At 55.8% G+C, this 20,598-nt stretch overlaps 1 protein-coding gene across 4 annotated transcripts in view; it reads left to right on the forward strand.

Annotated features, from left to right (window-relative positions):
* CAPZB (capping actin protein of muscle Z-line subunit beta) overlaps window positions 1-20,598 on the forward strand; it is a 135,214-nt gene that overhangs the window by 109,842 nt on the left and 4,774 nt on the right. For all 4 annotated transcript variants that reach the window (XM_047082739.1, XM_047082737.1, XM_047082736.1 and 1 more), the window contains exons 5-7: window positions 8,169-8,310; window positions 8,834-8,950; window positions 19,807-19,872. In XM_047082739.1, coding sequence (XP_046938695.1) covers window positions 8,169-8,310; window positions 8,834-8,950; window positions 19,807-19,872 — 325 coding nt within the window. The remainder of the gene's footprint in view (window positions 1-8,168; window positions 8,311-8,833; window positions 8,951-19,806; window positions 19,873-20,598) is intronic.

Raw genomic sequence — 20,598 nt, forward strand, 5'->3', positions numbered from 1 at the left:
TCTGCCGCCCCTGCGGGCGGCACCCTTGTTTCTAGAGAGACCTTCATCGTGTCTCTGTAAGTAAAAAAAAAAAAAAGAAAGAAAAAATTAAAAACCTTGTAAAGAGGCTGTAAAGGGCTGCGGCCGTGGTCCAGATGTGCGCTTCAAAATGCAACTGGCGTTAAAGTCACACGTGCCTAAGCCGATCGGTATGTTTGCTCAGGGGATTGTCGCACCTGTGTGCCCTGGAAGGCATTTCCACAGAATACCTGTGCCGTGTCCACGGGCAGACTCGGACACGTTCGGCAGACCGCGGTGGGAACAGCTGGTCTCCACACACCCGCGGGGGCAGCGGGGTCTCAGCCGCGGGTCTGCCAGCCCAGACCCAAGGGCCGGCCTTTCTCCATTTTGTGCAGAGCCAGCTCCAGCCCCCAGGGAAGTGGGTACGGGACTGTGCTCACAGAGCAAACAGGATGTTGCTTTGAGTGCAGTTCAGAGCAGGCCAAGGTTAGGAGAAGGGAGATCTTCCCTTCTCAGCCCAGAGAGAAGGAGCCTCAGGGAGACGAACAGCCCCCCCCCCCCCCCCCGGTGGTTTCGTGGATGCATCCGAATGGAGGCTGGTACACCAGGGGCCGGGGCCGGGCGGGGGAGCCCACATTTCCCAGACCCTCATGGTTGTGGCTGTCAGCCTGTTCTGTGGCTCTCTGTGGGCTTTCCAGATGCCGTAGCCGTCGGGCAGCACCCACGTCCTTCTGTTGGACGGGGAGGACTCTTCACCTCTCAGTGGTGGCCAGTTTGGAGCCAACGAGAGAGGAATGTTGGTCTGCACTGCAAGGAAGGAGGCCCAGTTTTAGATGCCGCTCCAAGCAAATTGGAGAGTTTTCTTTTTTCCTGGAGTGGAATTGAATTGTTCCCACCTGTGGGTACCAGGTGCCTTCTTATGTTGTAAGGATGTTTAAGGATGATCAGAAAAACAAACTGCTGCTGGTAGCTGGGAATTTTAGTTTCTTTTTTCCGGCTGGGAGGAAACAAGAAGGTATTGTTCTGGGGCCAAACTTGAGCCGCTAATGAAATGGCTCTGCCTCTGGGTTTCCTTCTCCCTGTCTTTGTCGTGAAGTCAGTCAGCGAGCCTGAGGGCTTCCATCTAAACAAGCACCCACATGACCTCCTTGTTACTGTCGTGACCAAGTGCCAGTCACGGTGAAGAGTGTCCCCCCAAGTCTTAACCGCTGCTACGTGGGGAGATCCCAGAAGCACCACAGACCACGGCCGAGACACACAGAGTAGGGAAGGAAGAACCTCCTAGAATCTTAACAGTTGGGGACATTTTAAGGGACAGCCTAAAGGATTCCCCTTGTTTTCATTGGACTGACAGTAAATGTTTCTATACAGTGTGAGCCCTTTGCCTGGCATCTCAGCCTGCGCACATCATCTGTCCCCTCTGTCCCTCCCTCATCCACCCTTCATCTCCAGTCGGATCAGAGCCCGTGGGAATTCCCACCTAGATACTTCCGACCCCCCAACTCGGAAGAAGTGTCCAGACCACGTGCGTCCTTCCAAGTCGACCATCACTTTCTCCACAGAAGGGTCACCCCAGCTGCCAGGACTCTCTAGAGCTGGTTGGGAGAGCTCATTCCCTCAGTTTGGAACTTGGTCCTATACTCCCCTGGTTGCACCCTACCTCTGTGTGTATTCCCACGTGCAAAGACCTCCAGGAAGGGTGGCTTGGATGGGACACGGACGACAGACAGCAGGCTCCAAAGCCCCACAGATACACTGAGGTGGTGAAGCCATGTCTTTGAGATTAAGTAGAACAGATATGAGTGGAAAGTCGTATTCTCAGGTCCGTGCACCAAGGTCTCAAAAATACAGGACACGGGAGACAATTTTATGACAGTGAGTAAGAAAACTCATTCCGGGAGGGATGAGCACGAGCTCGTATGTGTCATTACGAGTGCGGCGTGGTGGCCAGGAAAGCTGCCTCACTCCTGGGCTCCCGAATGGAGAAGCTGCCTCTGCCCCCAGAGCTGTGCTGGGCTCCGCCGTACATTGGTCAACACAGGGTGCTGACGTCTGTTCTCGGACTCTTAACGAAGGGGATAAGCAAGGGGTCGGGGCTTAAATTCACGTCTTAGGAGGAATAAGATAATGGGAAGGCCACGACAGAGGAGTCTTGGGGTTTACGTAAGCTATTTTTAGATATTTAAAAGGATTACTGGAGGGAAGAGCATTAAGTTCTTATTTTGTGTGGTTCTGGTGGGCAGTGGGTGGAAGTTTTCACTCTAGCCCTGTGAGAACTAGTCAGACTGTCCAAAATGCAAATGATGGCTTTGGTAAAAGTAGTGAGTTCTCTGTCACTGGAGGCGTGCAAGCAGAATCCTGACCAACTTGATGAAGGTGTTAGTAATGTGCACTGTGGTGCTCAGGGTGTACCTCATACGGGCGCTGATGCAGCCACCAAATCCTGGGCAGCCGAGCCGGATAAGACCCTGGTGAGTCTGTGATCCAGCTGCCTCATTTTGCAGATGGGAAAACAGTCTTTGCACCACCTTGGTGCCAAATAAATGTTCCTTGCCTTCTCCTGGCTTATTTAATGAAGCCAACTGCAGAAGGAGGCCCCTCACACTCTAGCATCTAGGGGCCTTATGATGCCCCCAACTTCTCTGACCTTGGGGGTGATGGCCTGGGCCTCCACGTCAAACATGACATCGCACTGCCAGAGGGCCGCGTCTGCTGCAGCCCCCCGGCCGCGTAGAGCAAAAAGAGCACATCCGAGTGAGGCCAACAAGGGCCCGCTCCCGGCAGGTCTGTCCTGGATGCCGTTCTTCTGGGAGGGTCGTGGCGTGTGACTCATTACCTGCCGGGGCCTCTGTATTCGAAGCGTGGATCCGGCTCTTCTCCCTGGGGGCAGTTTGAAAGGAAGGAGTGAAAGCCGACGAGGTCCCATCCATTCCAGTCCCGTCTTTCCTGTTACATTTGCAGCCCAGCACTGGCCAAGACTGGGGATTGGGTAATTCATACTTAGAGCTCAGATTCCCGGAACAAGTTTCCATGCTGGGTCTCCACGCACAGCTCGGCTGCACACACTCCGTGAAGCTTCAGGAGCTGAGATGTTTTCTTTTCTTCAGCTTTTGTGAAGTAGGTCATTTTGAGTGTGAAGTATGTGAAGAATTATGTTTTCCCTCTTCTGTCCGCTACGCCTCCACCCAGAAGTCCTGTGGTTGGAGAGTTACGGACCCAGAATCTGTACCCGTGACTATGACATGATTCGAGTGCAAGAGTCATTTGCAGGGAGGAATGATACTGAACTCTGAGGAGTCGGGCTTTTAGTTGGTCCAGGTTCAGGGATGTAGCTGGTGAGTAAACTTGAGCAGATGATGCTGAAGTGGACTTGACTGTGCGGATAAATGTGAGCCCACCTGCTGGGCTGGCTGCTTACCGCCAGCTCCTCCAGGGCAGAGGTGGCCCGTGGTGCCCCGATCTTCTGGACTTTATGAACCTGGATCTGCCTGTTGTGCTCAAGTACTGGTTTTCAGAGGACCGGACTTAGGGAGCCGGTGCACGGTGGCCCCATCTTAGACCTAGCTGTCCGAATTCTCTGCAGTTCCATTGCCTTAGGAAATGTTCACCCTTCGGACGCCTGGCCGGCTCAGTTGGTAGGGCACGTGACTCTTGATCTTGGGGTTGTGGGTTTGAGCCCCACGTTGGAGGCAGGGTTTACTTTGAAAAAGTAATAATTTAAACAAATCAGTTTTAAAAAAGTTTTTTTTTTGTTTTTGTTTTTGTTTTTTAAAGGGAAGGAAGCATTCACCCTTACTGGGAAAGTCTTGGAAGCCACTGAGACCACGGAGCGCTGTGGTGGATGGTGGAAGGGGTTTGCTTTTCAGTGGACACCAGCACAGTTTGATTCCAGCGTGTCATTTCCCCACTGTGGGTGTCCCTGGAGCCTTCAGGGCCACCGCTGCCTCATGGTTCAAGACTTTCCAGGGTGGCTTCTCCCCAGTCCCCCTGCAGAGTGTCCCTGTGTTGTCCAGCTAAGACATCATTCATCCCCTTCACCTGAGTCTATGTGGGTTTCAGGGCCAAGAAAAGCCTCTGCTCTCGTCTTCAGGCCTCCTTGTTTTAAAGTTCTCAGAGCTGGGGGCACCTCGGTGGCATGGTCGGTTAAGCACCTGCCTGTTGATCTCAGCTCAGGTCCTGATCTCACAGTTTGTGAGTTTGAGCCCTGTGTCGGGCTCTGCACTGACGGCACGGGGTCTGCTGAGGATTCTGTCTCTCCTTCTCTCTGCCTCTTCTCTGTTTGTGCGTGCTCTAAATAAACAAATTAAAAACAAATTTTTTTAGATAAATAAAGTTTCTGAGCTGCCCACTTGACCAGAGAGCCCACCGCAGGAACTCTGGGCCTTGCCTCTCGAGCTCACACAGCAGTGTCGTGGCAGTTGGTACGGGGCCCGTCCTCCCTCCCTCCCTGGAGTGCTGGGGCTTTAGAAATGATCAAGCGCTGGCCTGCTCTTGGTCCCGGCCACATTGGATCATTCACTCACATTGACGTGCGAGGCCCAAGAGCGGGTCGCTGGCGATGGTAGAGCCACCTTATTGAAATGGCATGTTAGCATTTAAACAATATTAATACTATTTGACTCATTAAATATACAAAGGCCGGTTAAAGTGCTTCCATGTGTGTGCTGTTAGTTCTGGCGGGCGACTCCTCAGATGGCTTTATGTGGTTTCAGACAACATTTTAGCACATTCTTAAAATACCCACAAAAGCCTTTATGTAAAAACTCATAAATGTGAACCACATAAAAATTATTTTTTTCCTGTTTCATGTCATTATGATCAAAGTACAGTAGGTAAGAATAAATTTTCAAAAACTTGTTGAGGTCCCTGTTTAATTAATGCTTCACTCGCAGAGCCAAGCTGTAAACCACGTAATGGGGGGCTGTCTGCATGCCCCGCAGTCACCCCGCCACCAACCTGCTCACCGCGGTCCTTGACGGCACTTGTCAGGGAGGCCGGTGTTTCTGGGAGATTCCGAAACGGCCCTTCTGATCACTCAGTCCTCTGCTCCCTTTGTCTTGGAGCATCAGGTTGGGACTTGCTGGCTCCCCAGTCCCCGGAGATGCCTTTTGGTGAATGGAATGCAGGCCCGTTGTTGACTTGCTGTGTGTTGGGGCCATATGCCTGCGGAGGCCGGGTTTCAGCACGCCTGCCTCACCCCGATGAGGAACACCCCGATGGGAGAGGGAACAGATTCAAAGTGAGGTCAACGGCGTCGCCTCCGACCCTGCTGCCATCGCTTTATTACAAGTCAGATCGACTGTAAGTGAGGATGCTGCCCAGTGGAGTAGTACCTGGGCTGTTAAAAACAGTGAGAGATCATGGGGCCCTCTGGAAAAGTGCTGACGATCCTGTGCCAGGCAAAAAGGCCGAGCTCAACGCAGTACCGTTGCTGTGCTTTTCGTTATATAAAAATTACGCACCCGGACAAGGACTGGAAGGGGATTTGGAAAAATCAGATTTATGGGATAAGTTGATATATGGTATTGTGGGCTAATTTTTAAATTTCCTTGTTTTGTAACTGTTCTTGCAGTGAAGTTTTTAATTTTGGAGAAAGGAATAGCAACCCACATAGGAGTCAGAGTTGTGTTTGTGTTTTTACCTCATTTGTCTCCGACTTGAAACTTTGTCCGGGTCAGTGTGGCCCAGAGAGGAGGCTGAGGATCCCGGGGAGAGGCTGCCCAGAGTGGGAGCCAGGCCACCGGGCGGGACGTTGGGGTGGAAACGGCCAGTTCCACCGTATAAAACATGAATGTAGAGGTTTTGTTTTCTGGAAGAAAACAAGTCCAAGGGACAGGACCGAGGGGAATCGACTGTAGGCTGCTTGGTGCTGTGGAGCTGGTCTCTATGTGGTGACCAGGGCTATGAAACCACCAGGGTCTCTCCTGGTTCCCTTCCAGGGCTGCCTGGCCCGCTTTCCCCAGTACGCTAGGGCACAGAGGGCGCACAGCCTGGACAAGACCACCGCCGCCGTCTGGTCACGGAGACCAGGGCCACGAGCCATGAGAGGCGGAAGGAAGGGTGAGAGTGACTGCGGGCATCAAGCCTTCAGAAGGGATTATCGGCCCCTCCTTTTTGCCAGCAAAGAAAAGCCACAGTTTTTAGAGCTGTTGTTTCTTCCCTTTTGATGTGGGGCCGCGCTCCCCACAAGCAGACCGGAGGGGAAGCCGTGCATTAGAACCCTGCCCTCCGTCCCCAGCAGGACTGGGCTTGGTGGGGCTCTTCTTCCCTAGTGTGCTGGTGTGCTTCCTGATGAATATTCAAGCTGCGGGAGCCACCAGAGCCCAGGAGAACGGGCCAGAAAGGCTTCCCAAGCCCCTGGTTGGAGCTCACCCGAGCACTGCAGGGGCCCTGTTCTAGAGACCGCTGGATCTCCAGGAAGAGAGGTAGGGCCACAGGTCCTAGACCGGAATACATCTCGTTACCACCCCCCACCCCCAGAGAGTGGGGTGTGGACAGACTAGGAGCAAGACAAGGAACCTTCCTGAGTGGGGTCCCTGAGTGTGGATTTCTTGGAGGTCTCCTAGGAGGCCTCTGAGCTCTGCCCTCCACCCCCACCCACCCAGGTGTATCTGTGCTCTGTGTTGCACTCGCCTGGAGCCAGCCCCTTCCCGCCCTCCTTGGCTTGACCGAGTGGTTAGTCCTGGCCCAGGGCAACCGGGGGTGTGAATTTCATCTGACGGCTTAATCACAGCGCATCCTGCGGGGAACGAGAAGCAGGGATGGGATGTGATGGCAGCGGCAGGCCGCCCCCTCTGCCCGAGGAATCCCCGCAGGGAGGGGTGAGGGTTGCAGACCTTGTCTGCACCCCTTGGGCACCCGGTGGGCCCGCTGTGGGTTAGGACCACGGCATCCTGCAGCTCAAAGGTAGGAGACTTGTTCTGGTGAGGAAAGGCTGTTTCCTCGCTCCGATTGTTACACTCGCATGAGTCGCCTGCTGACCTTGGCACCAAAACGTTTTAGTTTGAAATCGTTTCAGATGAAAATTACCCCCCCCAAAAGTACAAAGAACTCTAGTGTCCCTTTCACCCACATTCTCTAAATATTAGTATTAACCGTGTATATTTTTATCATGTAACAGCTTTATTGAGAATTCACAGACGTGTTTATTTTTAGTACTTATTTTTGTTATTAAAATCAATAATCATCTTTGGTCAGATTTTTTACTTTCCCGTGGGGTTTTTTTTTGGGTTTTTTTGTTTTGTTTTTTTGTCTCTTACCAGTCCTATAAAGTAGGTATTACTGTTCCCATTTTATAATGAAACTAAGGCCCAGTTCAGACTGTCGGTACCTGGTAACACTTTATAAAGAGTTGGCGGGTGGGTAATGTGTGACCACAGCTGGTGATGGGGGGGCCGGGGCCCAGGTCCCTGTGCCCCCCAAGCCTCTGCTCAGCGCCGCACATGTGCTGCTGGCCCTCCCAGCGAGCCCCAGAGTGTGCCTGCCACACCGTGGATGCCGAGGTTAATTGGGGTCAGAGAGGCCACAGACGTCCCGGTAAAGAATGTGCTCTAGCAGCGGGCTGATAAAGAGCGTGCTGGGACGCGGGTACTCACCGCACAGCGGCTGGTGACCCGCTGTGCCCCCGGCCGCCCGGTTCTGCCACGCTGTCGCTCTGGGTCTCCTGGATTTGGGACCCCAGCCTGATGTCGTCCTCTTCCCCTCTTGCATTTGTTCTTAGGAGATTTTCCACACCAACTCAGACCTGAGGAGGGAGCTCGGGGGGGGGGGGGGGGGCTCTGCTGTTTTTTTCTCCTGATCCTCCTGTGAAATAGCCGTCCTGAAAGATAGGGATGTCGAACAGTAACGATTACTTTGGTGATGATCCCCATTGTGCGTCCATTCCACATCACACACTTTGCCGGATCCTTCATCTGGAAAGAACCAGAAGCCTGGAGAAGTTTAGTAAGCTTGCCAAAGACCACAGAGTTAGTGTGGCAGAGCTCACACTCCAGTTCACCTTTAGGACTCCTAAGCCCCTGTTCCTTTTGGGACCCCCTCCCCCAAGCACAGGTGCTCAGGACACGTGAAGAGTCAGCCCTGGAAAGCACCGCAGGGAGGGAGGGTCCTCAGTTCCTGTAATTTGACGGGCTTAACATCTAATGGGCACGTGGGCCTGTTTCCGGCAGGTATTTTGAAGGCGGCGTCTCATCTGTCTACCTCTGGGATCTGGATCATGGTTTTGCTGGAGTGATCCTCATAAAGAAGGCTGGAGACGGATCAAAGAAGATCAAGGGCTGCTGGGACTCCATCCACGTGGTGGAAGTGCAGGTATGGCCCTTCCCCCCCCCCCCCACCTCCCGGCAGAAGTTTCTTGAAGTGGGGGGGATGCTGTGATATGTGAAGCCCTGTTCAAGCCCTGTTCACTCCTAAACGCGCCCCAAAGCCACTTAGTTCTATAGAGAGAAGTCAAGATTGCAGTAGTCCCTGGTGCTAAAGATCCCAAAGAACTGAGTGCACGTGGTTGTAGACTCAGTCCCTTTAGAAGCCAGCTGGGATTTTCTAAGAAGGTCATGTGCTGGTGGCACATGGTGGTGGGAGGGACACGTTCGAATGTAGAATGGCCCTGAGTTCAGGGGCCCGAACACACTTTGCTGGATTCTTCATCTGGAAAGAACCAGAAGCCCGGAGAAGTTTAGTAAGCTTGCCAAAGACCACAGCGTTAGTGTGGCAGAGCTCACACTCCAGTTCAACTTTAGGACTCCTAAGCCCCTGAGTTCGGGCTCCAACTGAGTTCAGGCTCTCCTCAGCTCAGGGTCGCATCTAGGGTCCTGATGTCCGTCTCGTCCTGCAGGAGAAATCCAGTGGTCGAACCGCCCATTACAAGCTGACCTCCACGGTGATGCTGTGGCTGCAGACCAACAAGTCGGGCTCTGGCACCATGAACCTCGGAGGCAGCCTAACCAGACAGGTGAGAGTTGCCGGTGCCCCGCAGGGAAGGCCTGGGGCAGCCTCTGTGCCCGCGGGGACCTCCCCACAGGCCTCTTGGTGATTCTGGAGATCAGGTCTTGGAAGGGTCTATCTTTTTGCCAGGGTATTTACATCGAAATGCTTCTGTGATGTTCAGGACAGACTCCTGATAACACTTTAGAATGGGAGAATGTCCCAGTTGTGACTCAGGTCCTGTGTGAGGACTCTTGGTGGCAAGTACAGCCTTAAGCCAAAATGAAAACGAGGCGTTTTGTGTGACTGAGAGATGTTCGGGCTTCGTTTGGTGTGACTGGGCCTAGGGCGTCAGGACTCCCGTGTCTCCGCATGGGAGCAGGCGGCCTCTGGCTTACATCTGGCGGCGGGCAGTCCGGGGGGAAAGAGCTTCCCTTTCACAATAGGTCTCCTCTAACCCCAGCAACGTCTCACTGGCCTCGGCCACCTGTGTCCATCGCAGTATCATTTCCCAAGGCCGGGGGAGTGGGGGGGGGGGGCATGAAGCAGTCTGGCCAGACTTCGGGTTGGTGGTGGTATAGATGGAAAAAAGCGTGTCCGTTTCCTGCGGTAAAATCTGGCTGCTTTTCGCCATGGGGGGGAGGGATGGCTGTGGGCAGGCAGGAGACTCTGGCGGAGAGGTGCTTTGTGCAGAGAACTGACGGGCGTTATCTTGTACACGGAGTGACGGCAGAGACAGCGGGTTGGCGACAGGCTGCTGGGGACGGTAGCCTGTGCCTCCAAAAAGGAGAGAAAAGGCTGTCATAAAAGCTAAGAGGATCCAGGAGAGGACATGCCTACCTTAAGCATCTAAGCGGGTTTTGTGGCCGCCTCGTGCGGGTGCCCAGTAGTGACTGGTGACCAGCAGGCACTGGGGGGAGCCCGCTGTCTGCTGAGCTCTGGCCCCCACCCCACATGGCAGCGCTCCGAGGACAGACCTCGGTGATGCTCACCAGAATGCTTCAGTGCGGGTCCAGGCAGGGTGCTTTTCGAAACTCCAAACATGCCTTCCCCTCAGAAAGAAAAAATGAGGACGTATGGCCAAAGCAGTCAAAAAGCTACCTTAGTCACAGGATCTTGACATTGGAAGAGTTGAGAGGTCACCTCCCAACCTGACAGGACACCTGCCGCCCTACTGGGCAGAACTAAGGAGCTTGCCCTCTCCTTTTACGTCGGCCTCCACTAAAAGTGGCATCCCAGGGGGCGCCTGGGTGGCTCAGTCGGTAAGCGTCCTTCTTCGGCTCAGGTCGTGACATCACAGTCCGTGAGTTCAAGCCCCGCGTCGGGCTCTGTGCTGACAGCTCGGAGCCTGGAGCCTGCTTCGGATCCTGTGTCCCCTCTCTCTCTGCCCCTCCCCCTGCTCACACTCTGTCTCTCTCTGTCTCTCAAAAATAAATAAACTTTAAAAAACAAACAAACACAAAGTGGCGTCCGAACAGGAGCTCTCCTCCAGTGCGCCCAGGATCGCTTCGGCTGGCACCTCACGAGTCCACAGGTGCCCCCCTACCCCTCTTCCTCCCACGAGCCACCGAGGGCCCAGGATTTCCCATCGTGCTCTTGTGCACTTGGCCTTCTTTCAGATGAGATTTTACACTTGGCCTCACTTTTTGGGTTTTACCCATTCTCTCGACACTCGACGTTCGATCCTGGTTTCAGTTGTCCAGCTGTTAGCCCTTCCTTCTGGTTTTGTTACTTGCACATGAACCACGATGACTGTGGCTTCCCTTTGAGTTCGGATCCAGACTCAGAACTCTCCAGTGTGGCTGCCAGAGACTCCCTCAGCGGAGGCATCATCTGATAATCATCTTTCGCACAGTCCTTTTTTTTTAGGGGGTGTCGTGGAGCCAGCCGTACATCCAGTGTGAGCCAGGGCTTCCTTTTTTTTTTTTAAGTGTATTTTTATTTGAGAGAGAGAGCAAGTAGGGAAGGGACAGAGAGAAGGAGACAGAATTCCAAGCATGCTCTGCACGGCCAGCACAAGAGTCCGCCATGGGGCTCGAGCTCATGAACCGTGAGATCATAACCGGAGCCGAAGTCGAGAGTCGGACGCTTAAAGGGCTTCACCTTTTCAAAGCGAAGACCGTGGAGCGGTCTATGGCCGAACACCACCTGCCGCTTCCATCCGGCTCTGTGCCTCCGGGGGGGCCGAGGGGCTGCAGGCGTGGCCACGGCTTCTTCTCCTCGCCCTCACCGGGGCTCACCACATCTGTGTACCTCCGGCCACGAACAGCCGCTGGCTCAGGCCATCTCTGCAAGCTTCCTCGGCGGCCCGAGGGCGTCCGCCTTGCCGCCCACAGCCCACTCCCGGCCTCACGTCGGCAGCACCAAAGAGCTCGTTGGACACGCAGAGATCTTCGGCCCTACCCGGACCCGCCACGTTGGGATCTGCACTCAGCAGAATTTTCCAGGGAATCTGCGTGCACATGGACACTCGACAGTTCTGTCGTGGGTGAGGGTGGTGCCCCACGTCGCCAGCGAGCAGCGCTCTGGACACTGGCAGGGCGTCCTGTAGTTCAACTTGCTCGGACCCTGTCCACCTAGAGATGGCGTTAGATCCCAGCAGTTAGGGGCCCAGGCCGTCCCCACAACAGGTATCTTCAGATGCCACTTGCAAGCCACCTGTGCTGGCTGACCAGCCACATGTCAGCAGTTTTCCATAAACCCCTCCTTGGGTTCGATTAATCTGCTGGAGTGGCTCCCAGAACTCAGGAAACCCATTTACTCGTTCGAGCACCGGTTTCCTACAGAGGATATTAGAGGATACAGATGGACGGCCGAATGAAGACAAAGCAGAGGGCGAGGTCTTAAACAAAGGGGCTTCTGTCTTCTGTCCTCGTGGAGCGTGAGCTTGGCGCCCGGCATGGCGGCACTTGGAAGCGTTCTGTTCCCCAACCTGGAAACTCTTTGAATCTCCCTCCTTCGCACCTGCCGGGAAATCGGGGGGACCGAAAGATCCCCTGGCAACCAGCCCCCATTTTGAGGTGCTTTCCAGAATCTCCTCCTAACATAAGCCCATTTCACCTGTATGGCTCCCAAGTGATTTCAGACGCTGAGGACAGGAGACCAAAGACCATTACGACAAAAGACGGTCCCACTGTGGCTCAGGAAATTGCAAGGCTTTGGGGGCCACGAGCTGGGTGGGAACCGTGGAGGAAGACCGGTGTGTATGAGAATTCTCTTTAGGTCACTGGAATGAAAGCGTCGATTTCTCACAGATCAGAATGTCACATCTGCCACGTGCCTCTCACCCGCCTTCTGCTTAGGTGTCCTCAGCAGCCCGTGTCCCAGATGTCCCCTCCAGGTGTGTCTAGGTGACCTGGGAGCTGGAGGCTGGGAGTTGCTGCTTCCTGCAGAGCAGACTGGGCCGAACTGGCACTTCAGATGCCACTTGAAGCCTCTGCGTGTAGGACCGTCAGCCGCCCCACCTGGAAGAAAGGCCTTCACCGGGAGCTGGTGCAGTGCAGTGGGGTGTCTCTGTGTACAGGGCAGAGAAGGGGCGGGCGCCTGGGTGGCTCCGTCAAGTGTCCAACTCTTGATTTTGGCTCAGGTCGTGATTCACGGTTCCTGGGATCGAACCCCACGTGGGGCTCCGTGCTGAGTGTGGAGCCTGCTTAAGATTCTCTCTTTTCGCTCCCCCTCTGCTGCTCTCCCCCGCTTGCACGCACGCGCGTGCGCGCGCGCTCTCTCTCTCTCTCAATTAAAATTAAAAACAAAAAACCAAAAAAAACCATACTGAGATGTCTTAGGAAAAGGGCGGGGTTGAAGAGAAAGGGCAGACCCAGTAGCACCTGGGCTCCCTGGGCTCCCAGAAGTCCGTTGGCAGCAGTGTGGTGGTCTTGAGAATGCCCTCCGGAGGGAGCCCTCTTCCGTGCACAGAACCTCGCCTCTGCCCCGGCCAGTAGTGCCCGAGGGTCCCTTTTGACAGCAAACGATTTTTTAATGTTTTTTTTTTTAGTAATTTTTTTAATGTTAGTTTGTTTTTGAGAGAGAGAAACAGAGTGTGAGTGGGGGAGGGACACAGAGTCCAAAAGCAGCTCCAGGCTCTGAGCTGTCAGCACAGAGCCTGATGCGGGGCTCGACCTCATGGACCGTGAGATCATGACCTAAGCCGAACCAACTGAGTCATCCAGGCGCCCCATAATGTTTTAACGTTAATAACTCCAATACTTTTAATAGCCGTATTTGATAGAAAAAATAGATTGCGGAAAAGATGAATTTAGTGACTCACGTAGGTTTGTGGGCTCTCGTGGGCTCAGCAGAAAAGTGCGTACATGCATTTGAAAGAGGGCAGGGCGGACGTTTTGTCAACATGCCTGGGATGCGTCCCAGGGCCTTAGACCAACCCCCCCCCACCCCATGCTAAGCCTCCGCTGACTCTGCCGAGTAAGAGGGGCCTGAAGCCGCCGGGGATCTTGGGGGCCCCTGTCTCTGGCCCCTCGGCGGGGCTGTCCCCACTCATCTCAGGCCCGAGGCCCGTCATTTTGCGTGCAAACAGGCCCTTGTCCTCCAGGAACCCTTGGCAGGGAGGGCAGCTGAGCCCGGACGGCCAGCTGTACCGCAGCCTGCCTCCCCCTCCCCCTCCCCCTGCCACCCGGGCGACGGTGGAAAATCCTAAATCCGTATCCGGAGACGGCTTCCTGCACCACTTACCGCTCCAAACTGTTTATAATTCCACTGGTTTACAGCGACCCGGACAAATATTTAATCCTCAGCCTTCCTGGTAGTTTCGGTCGGAGCCGCCAGCCCACGGCCAGGGCCTGGTTCCGGCTGGCCGCGAGCGGTGCCTGCTGCCAAGCCACACAGGCCTGACGAGTGGCTGTCCTCAGCCCGCCAGGCCGGGGCCGTGGGCCCGTTTGTGTCGCCTTGTGCCCTCGGCCTTTAATGAGGAGATGCGTGCTTCTGTCATCCTAACGGCCGGTCGCATAACTCATCCGAGGTGCGTTAAAGCTGGGGCTGGTTTCCAAGGTAAGTAACTGAGAGGAGGGGCAGGGCCGCGGCCAGGGAGACAGGTCTCGGCTAATGATGCGTGGCTTCCGAGCAAACGGGAAATGAGGGCTGCGGGTTTAGCTGTGTGTCCCGGATGAACCTCGGGAAAACGTCCGGTTGCCTTGGATCGGGAACCAAGGGGTTCCAGGAAAGCTGGTGATAAAGAGTGGGCGACGCGTGGTGCTTTGGGGAGCTGCCCCCTAGATTCGATTGTAAGTGAGGTGGCGTTCCCCTCCCTGTTTAACCGACAGGAGGGGGAGACCGACGTTTGAACCGTTATGTAATGTCCTCGTGCTGATTTGTCTAGTAGGAGGCGGAGCCAGATTTGTCTGTCTAGAAAAAAAAAGAGGGCTACCTTGTACCACGCTGTACTTTCTGCTCTTCATCTGTCCTCTGGGCCCAGCAGCCAGGAGGTCAGTCGATGAGCTGGTGTCAGCCCCGAGGCTGGTAGAAACAAAGAAGAACAAGGCAGGAGGGGCGGGGCGTGGGTGACCCGTCATGACGTGAGCGATGGGGTCAGGGGAGGCTTCCTCATTTGAGCTCCTCTACCAAGCCATGCCCGCGGTGACCAGACCCAGGCTTTCCCTCTGGAAGCTAGGCCTCCCCGCGGCCACACACTCACCCCTGCCTCGTGTGTGTCTGGAAGGAAGGACCCGTGTCACCAGGCACCCACCCTACAAGCCATCCTGGCCAGTGGTCGGGAGCACTCCCCCACAGAGGCCCCCAGGGGTCCCTCCCCAGCTTTGGAGGCTTTGCCCCCAGTCCTCTTCTCTCTCAGTTCGGTGGCTGGGAGCGTAAGTGCAGGACTTGGAGAGCTTCCTTTTTTGTTTGTTTTTTTGATGTGTATTTTTGATAGAGACAGAGCATGAGTTGGGGAGGGGCAGAGAGAGAGGGAGACAAGAATCCGAAGCAGGCTCCAGGCTCCGAGCTGTCAGCACAGAGCCCGATGCAGGGCTCGAACTCACAAACTGGGAGATCAGGACCTGAGCTGAAGTCAGCTGCTTAACCGACTGAGCTGCCCAGGTGCCCCAGACATGGAGAGCTTTCTTTAAATCGTTGGTGAATTTAACAACGGCCGCCTTTCCCCCCTGCTCACAACACCTAGGCTGCAGAGGCGCTCCGGTGGGCTCAGACCAGGGGCGCGCTAGCCTGCGCTCCCTCGGCGCCCTCTCCCGTCACCTCCCCTTTGGCCCTTTCTTGCCTCCACCCTCTGCCTAGCAAGGCCTCCTGGGGACACGGGCTGGAAGGTGGAACAGGTGGAACAAGCGTGGGGGCAAATCCAGGCGGCTGGGGGGCTGGGGAGGAAGGGTGCCCAGAGGTGCTTGTGGGAGCTCCTCACAGCCAAATCCTATGGTCCTTCCAGGGGAGGAGGGCGGAAGGTGCCCTCTGGCCGACTGCCACCTGGGCCCCAGGGGGAAGGCTGTAGAGCAAGTAAAAGACGTTGCAAGCCAAGTACCAACATGTTAGAAAGGAAGTTGCATTGAGAGGTCACTTCTCCTGTGTGACAGCTGGAGACGTGGGAAAGAGGCAAGACCATAAATCTCTGGAAGGAGATCCAAGGTTTCCGATCCGGGGTGGGCCCAGATGTTCGTTTGATAGTTTTTTCAGATTCTAAACATTTAGAAACGAAGGTGGAATGTTGTGTCGAGTGGGGGGATCAGGCGGGTCCTTTGCAAGCTGAGCTCTCTCCCCACTCGGATACAGGCGCCCTATGACTTGTCTTTAAGCCAGAAAACTCCAAGGCAGTCACCTGCCCTTGTGTCACGGCAGGGACATCCCCTTTGACTTGAGCTTGGCAGTTAGGCCAGGCGGTATGTTCCAGCAGGGGAACGAGGCCCGCAGCTCAGGGAGCACTTGCTTGCTTCTTTGTGCTCCGTGAGGTGGCCTGGATCAGCACTGGGCGGGATCAGCTTCTAGGGACAGTCAGGCAGGAGAGGAAGGGACTGGAGATCCGCAGGGGGCCCTGCGGGGGAGGGAGGTGGAGAGGTGCGGTACTGGTCAGAATTTCCGAGCCCCGGATTGTGGTTTGTCTTTGATTTTTCTGGGAAAGAATGTGCATGAAGTTGAGCCCACGGAGAGGTCTCATGGAAGAAAAACAAGCTTCAGGATTGTCCAGAGCTGGGTCAGGCCTACCCTGCTCCCTTACCAGTTGTGTGATCCGGACAGTCCACTCCCTTTCTCTGAGTCTCCACGTTCTCACCGTGGAGCTAATACCACCTGTTTGGAAAAGCTGTTGTAGAGGAAAAATAAAAAACCATTTGGACACATGGTCTGTGCTCAATAAATAATAGCTATTTCTGTTATTATTCAGAAATACCTTCTACCGCATACCCTATAAGCAGAGACTTTTCCGTCTTCTAGAATATATGCAGTTCTAGGCTCAATTAAAATTTCCCTAAACTGGGCACACCGAACCTTCCTTGAGAGGCTGTCTGACCACGTCTTCTGGCTTGACGGCGTGTTAAGTCCTGGCCTCCAGCCCAGCTCTTACCCAGAGCACAGCGCAGTCAGCAGGAGGACGTCTCTGGCTTCTGCCTGAGAGCCAGGACCGGAGGAGTCCCGGGAGTGGAGCTGCCGTTCTGCCAGGCCCTGTCCTGGGCACGTAGTGGGCCCAGGTAGAGGCCTGGAAACAGAGGTATGGGCAGGCCAAGGCCCTCACCCCTTGGGCTCCAGAGCGGGACACGGAGCGGGGCTGGCTCCCTTCAGGGTCCCACCCTCCAGGCTGCGCCTGTTGGAAAATGCCACATGGCCACGGGAGAGACTGGACTTGCGGAAGACGGCCTGCTCTCCACGTACTTACCGTGTCCTTCCCGTCTCCAGGCCACAGCGGAGGAGAGGAGCTTGATGGGGACAAGCCGGCTGGGCTCTGACTTCAGACTTGGTTGGATCCACTTTGTGGAACATCTGTGCGGCCACAGCACATAAAAATGTTTTCCTCTGGCAGCCGCTTTTATAAGGATGTAATAATATATGCGTTGCAAAAATCATTCTATTTTTGGTGGGTCAGCGTTTCCAGCAAGCTGACCCTGACCAGGTGTGGAGGGAGTCAGCAGGGGTGTGGGCAGGGGGGCTGTGGAAACACGTCTGTGTGCGCCGGGGCCCCTTGCCCGCACCCCCAGCCCATGTCTTCCTTCCCTTCTCCGGTCCCTGGTCCCTGCCAGGCTTTTCCTCGGGCTCGGATCCCCGCCACAAGCTTAGGGACCCCCTGTGTCCTCCTGGGGAGTCAGTCTGCTCCTAGAGAAGACCAGGCCTCCTCACTCTCCCCCTACCCTCACCCCAGACCTTTTGTACCTTTGAGCGACTGGTGTTTTCCTGCCCTTCTGTTCCCTTGAAGGTTGATCGGAAGCAGAGATGATACCCAAGAGATTGGGTTGCTGATGTGCTTGTACTTAACCCTGGCGGCCCAAAGCCCTCCGCCGACAGTCCCAGCCTTACTTTGGGCTGTTGGCGCTCATTTAAGACGGGGCCCTCGGTGAGCTCAGCCTCGTCACTTCCCCGAGGTTGCCAGGAATTTAGCTCCTGCGCGGAGCTGGGGAAGGCGGCGAGAGACCGTGCTTTGTGGGAGGACAAAGGGTGTTCAGGAAACTTGACGTGGTGGGGAGTGGCTATCACTTCCGAGTTCAGGAGCGCTCTCACTTCTGTTTGGTGGGGGCCCTTGAGATCTCTGAGGCTCGAGGCTCCTCAGGGTCGCCAGTGGCAGGGGCAAGCCAGATACCCCATTCTTGCCCGTTTCTTGGGGTCAGGGTGTCGAGACCTTGCAAGCACCGGACCTCCAGCTTTTGCCCACGGGTTTCTTAAAACCCAGCACCCTAAACTGAGTCCTGCCCTGCAGACGTGGCCGGGCCGGGCAGCCCGGAGGGAGAGGGGCCGACACCGCGCAGCTGGGCTGCCCCTGACCAGGCACCGGTAACGGTTCATCTCTGTAGCTGAAGTTGCGTGGAAGCTCTTGTGGCAGCCACATCACGTTGTCCTCAAGCTTGAAATCCTCTCGAAACCACGCGTCTCGGGGCGCCTGGGTGGCGCAGTCGGTTAAGCGTCCGACTTCAGCCAGGTCACGATCTCGCGGTCCGTGAGTTCGAGCCCCGCGTCGGGCTCTGGGCTGATGGCTCGGAGCCTGGAGCCTGTTTCCAATTCTGTGTCTCCCTCTCTCTCTGTCCCTCCCCCGTTCATGCTCTGTCTCTCTCTGTCCCAAAAATAAATAAACGTTGAAAAAAAAAAAAATTAAAAAAAAAAAAAAAAAGAAACCACGCGTCTCTTCGCAGGACTTGGTTCCCGTTCTGTACTTGGTGAGGTTCACGTTGGAGCCGGAGAATGTGGTTTGCACTCACCCCAGCCAGCCGAGACCTGCCGTGACCCAGGCGGATGCCTTGACATCTTTGAGCTTCCGCTTCCTTGGGTTGCAAACAGAGGTCTCTTACAGGGACTGAGCGGAGTAGATGACCCTGCACTTGGCAGCTTGTCGTGTCCCCGTACCAGCCCATGCCCCTGGCTTCTGATCATTTGGACCCTCGATGCTGTCACCAGGGCTGGTGTGGATCAGTGTTGAATCTCCAACTCAAATCTTCCTTTTTGGTGAAAGTAGGGTCAGTCTCCGCCCTCCTCCAGTGTTCTGGAATCTGTGCTGTGACTTTTCAGGGATGGCTGGTCCACAGAATCGGACCTGTCTGACCCTGGAAGCCTGATCATTTAAAGTGACTTGGGTCCCTCCTACCATCTGCTCGCTTCATCTGGCTCCTAACTGGGTCTCTTCTACCGTTTCTGGCATGAAAACCATTCTCTCTGATAAGAAAGTCAAAATAGGTGTGGGAAGCAGCAGAGACCTTTGACCTGTGAGCACACTGCCGCCCTGCCCTCCCCAGGCATCCGCCCTGCTCTCCTGCCTCTGAAGCCCATTCACCTTCCCACTCCCCCTGGGCTTTCTCGTCTGAATTCATTCTGAGCTCTGGCTATCTTGGTACTCCTGTCCTTACCTTTTCATCCTGTGTCGGGAGGACCTGTTTCACCCCACAGTGAGCAGGGCTGCTAGGAGTCTCCACTCTGTAACTCACCACCGTCCTAGGCACCCTGTGAGGTGTAGACAGGGAAGGCTCTCCTTAAGGAATCCACGGTCTTGGGAGGGAGCTCTGCCTTGCACAGACGGAGGGGTAGGGGGTCCACACCTCGTGCATAAATGTGCAGGTCAGGAATCGTCTGTCATCCCCTCCCCTGCCTTCTTTTACTACTTTCAGTAAAACTTTGTCAGGACTTTAGTAGTTAGGATTATTGGACCAGAACTGACCCCGCCCAAGACCCGACTGCTGGGTCCCACCTCCTCCAAAACCCTACTTGGTTGCTGTCTAGGAATCTGGGTTCAGATCCTCTTGCTCAAACTGCCCCCGGCCACATGGCCAGCCCCTCAGGCTGTGCACTAAGAAGTGTCTGGGCCACGACCTGACACTACCTGTGTCACCTTGGGCAAGGCTCCTCAGTCCCCGGTCTCGGGGCTGCTGGCCCCTCCCTCCGAAGTTGCTGTCACAGGGCAGTGGAGGCTCTTGTGCAGTGTGAGGGGACCCACAGCCTGAGCCAGTGTCTGGCCAGGGCCATCCCCTCTGCCCTCCCTGCTGCGGCCTGGGGGCTGGGAGGGGGGTGCTCCGGAATGGGGCCTCTGGGCCTCTGCTGGCTGAGCTGTTGATGACCCAAAGCCCAAGTCCCCGGTGCTTGGGCTCCGTGCTGGAAAAGTGGCCTTGTACCACCTGCAGCTGACTCTACAGCTACCGGTGGGAGTGACGGGCTGTGCGCAAAGCACAGGGCTGGCCTGTGCTGTCGGCGGAGGCTGCCGTGCGCGGCTCTGACGTGGAGGGACGTTCTTCTCTCTTGCAGATGGAGAAGGATGAGACCGTGAGCGACTGCTCCCCACACATAGCCAATATCGGGCGCCTGGTAGAGGTGAGTGGGGCTCTGGGCTCTGGGTCGCGCCCCAGCGCCAGACATCCTGCCCCCAGGGGTGTGTGCGGGCCTGCGGGCCTCCTCCCCGGTGCGCAGCGCCTTAGCGGCCAGCAGCGTGTTTCTGTTTTGGCCCTTTTGCCCTGGGCTCGTGTGTTCCGAGCCTCCTGATGGGAATGCACGCAGGGCTCAGCTCCCGGGGCACCCCCTCTGTGCCCCCCAGCGCGTGCTCCCAGGAGGCTGCGCAGGAAGGCCTCGGTCCTGCTCCCCCGGCCCGCTGGGTGCCAGGAGAGACCTGAGCTCAGAGAGGAAGTGTCCCTACAAGGTCACGGGCTCAGGAGGAACTTCAGGAGGCTCTCCGGCCGCAGCTGCTTCTGCCTTCCCTTCCCCACACTCTTTGGAGGAAAGGGTGCTCTCCGGCTTCACACAGTTGTTCCTGAAGTTGGTGGGGGGCCTGAGAGGTGGTGATGTGGTTTAGACTTGCTCCTGTCGTGGTCAGCGGTGGCTGCCAGTCCCTGAGTATTGGCTTCCTGGTGTCTGAAGCCTGGGAAGGGCTCAGAGCACAAATGATAGGCGGGGTCTTGGCCCCGAGGGGGCGTGGGGGTGGCTGGCTCACTGGGCTTTGGTGCGGTCTCATGCCTCCCCCCTGTGGCCACTGCGGGGACTGCAGGGGTGAGCCGGTGGAACCGGGAGGGTGTGGGCCTCAGGACTCCTGTTTGCCATCCTGTC

This window comes from Lynx rufus, unplaced genomic scaffold (assembly GCF_022079265.1).
Source record: "Lynx rufus isolate CCGP_SWC_20201006 ecotype Redwood Valley unplaced genomic scaffold, mLynRuf1.p SCAF_2, whole genome shotgun sequence".
NCBI classification, from domain to species: Eukaryota; Metazoa; Chordata; class Mammalia; order Carnivora; family Felidae; genus Lynx; species Lynx rufus.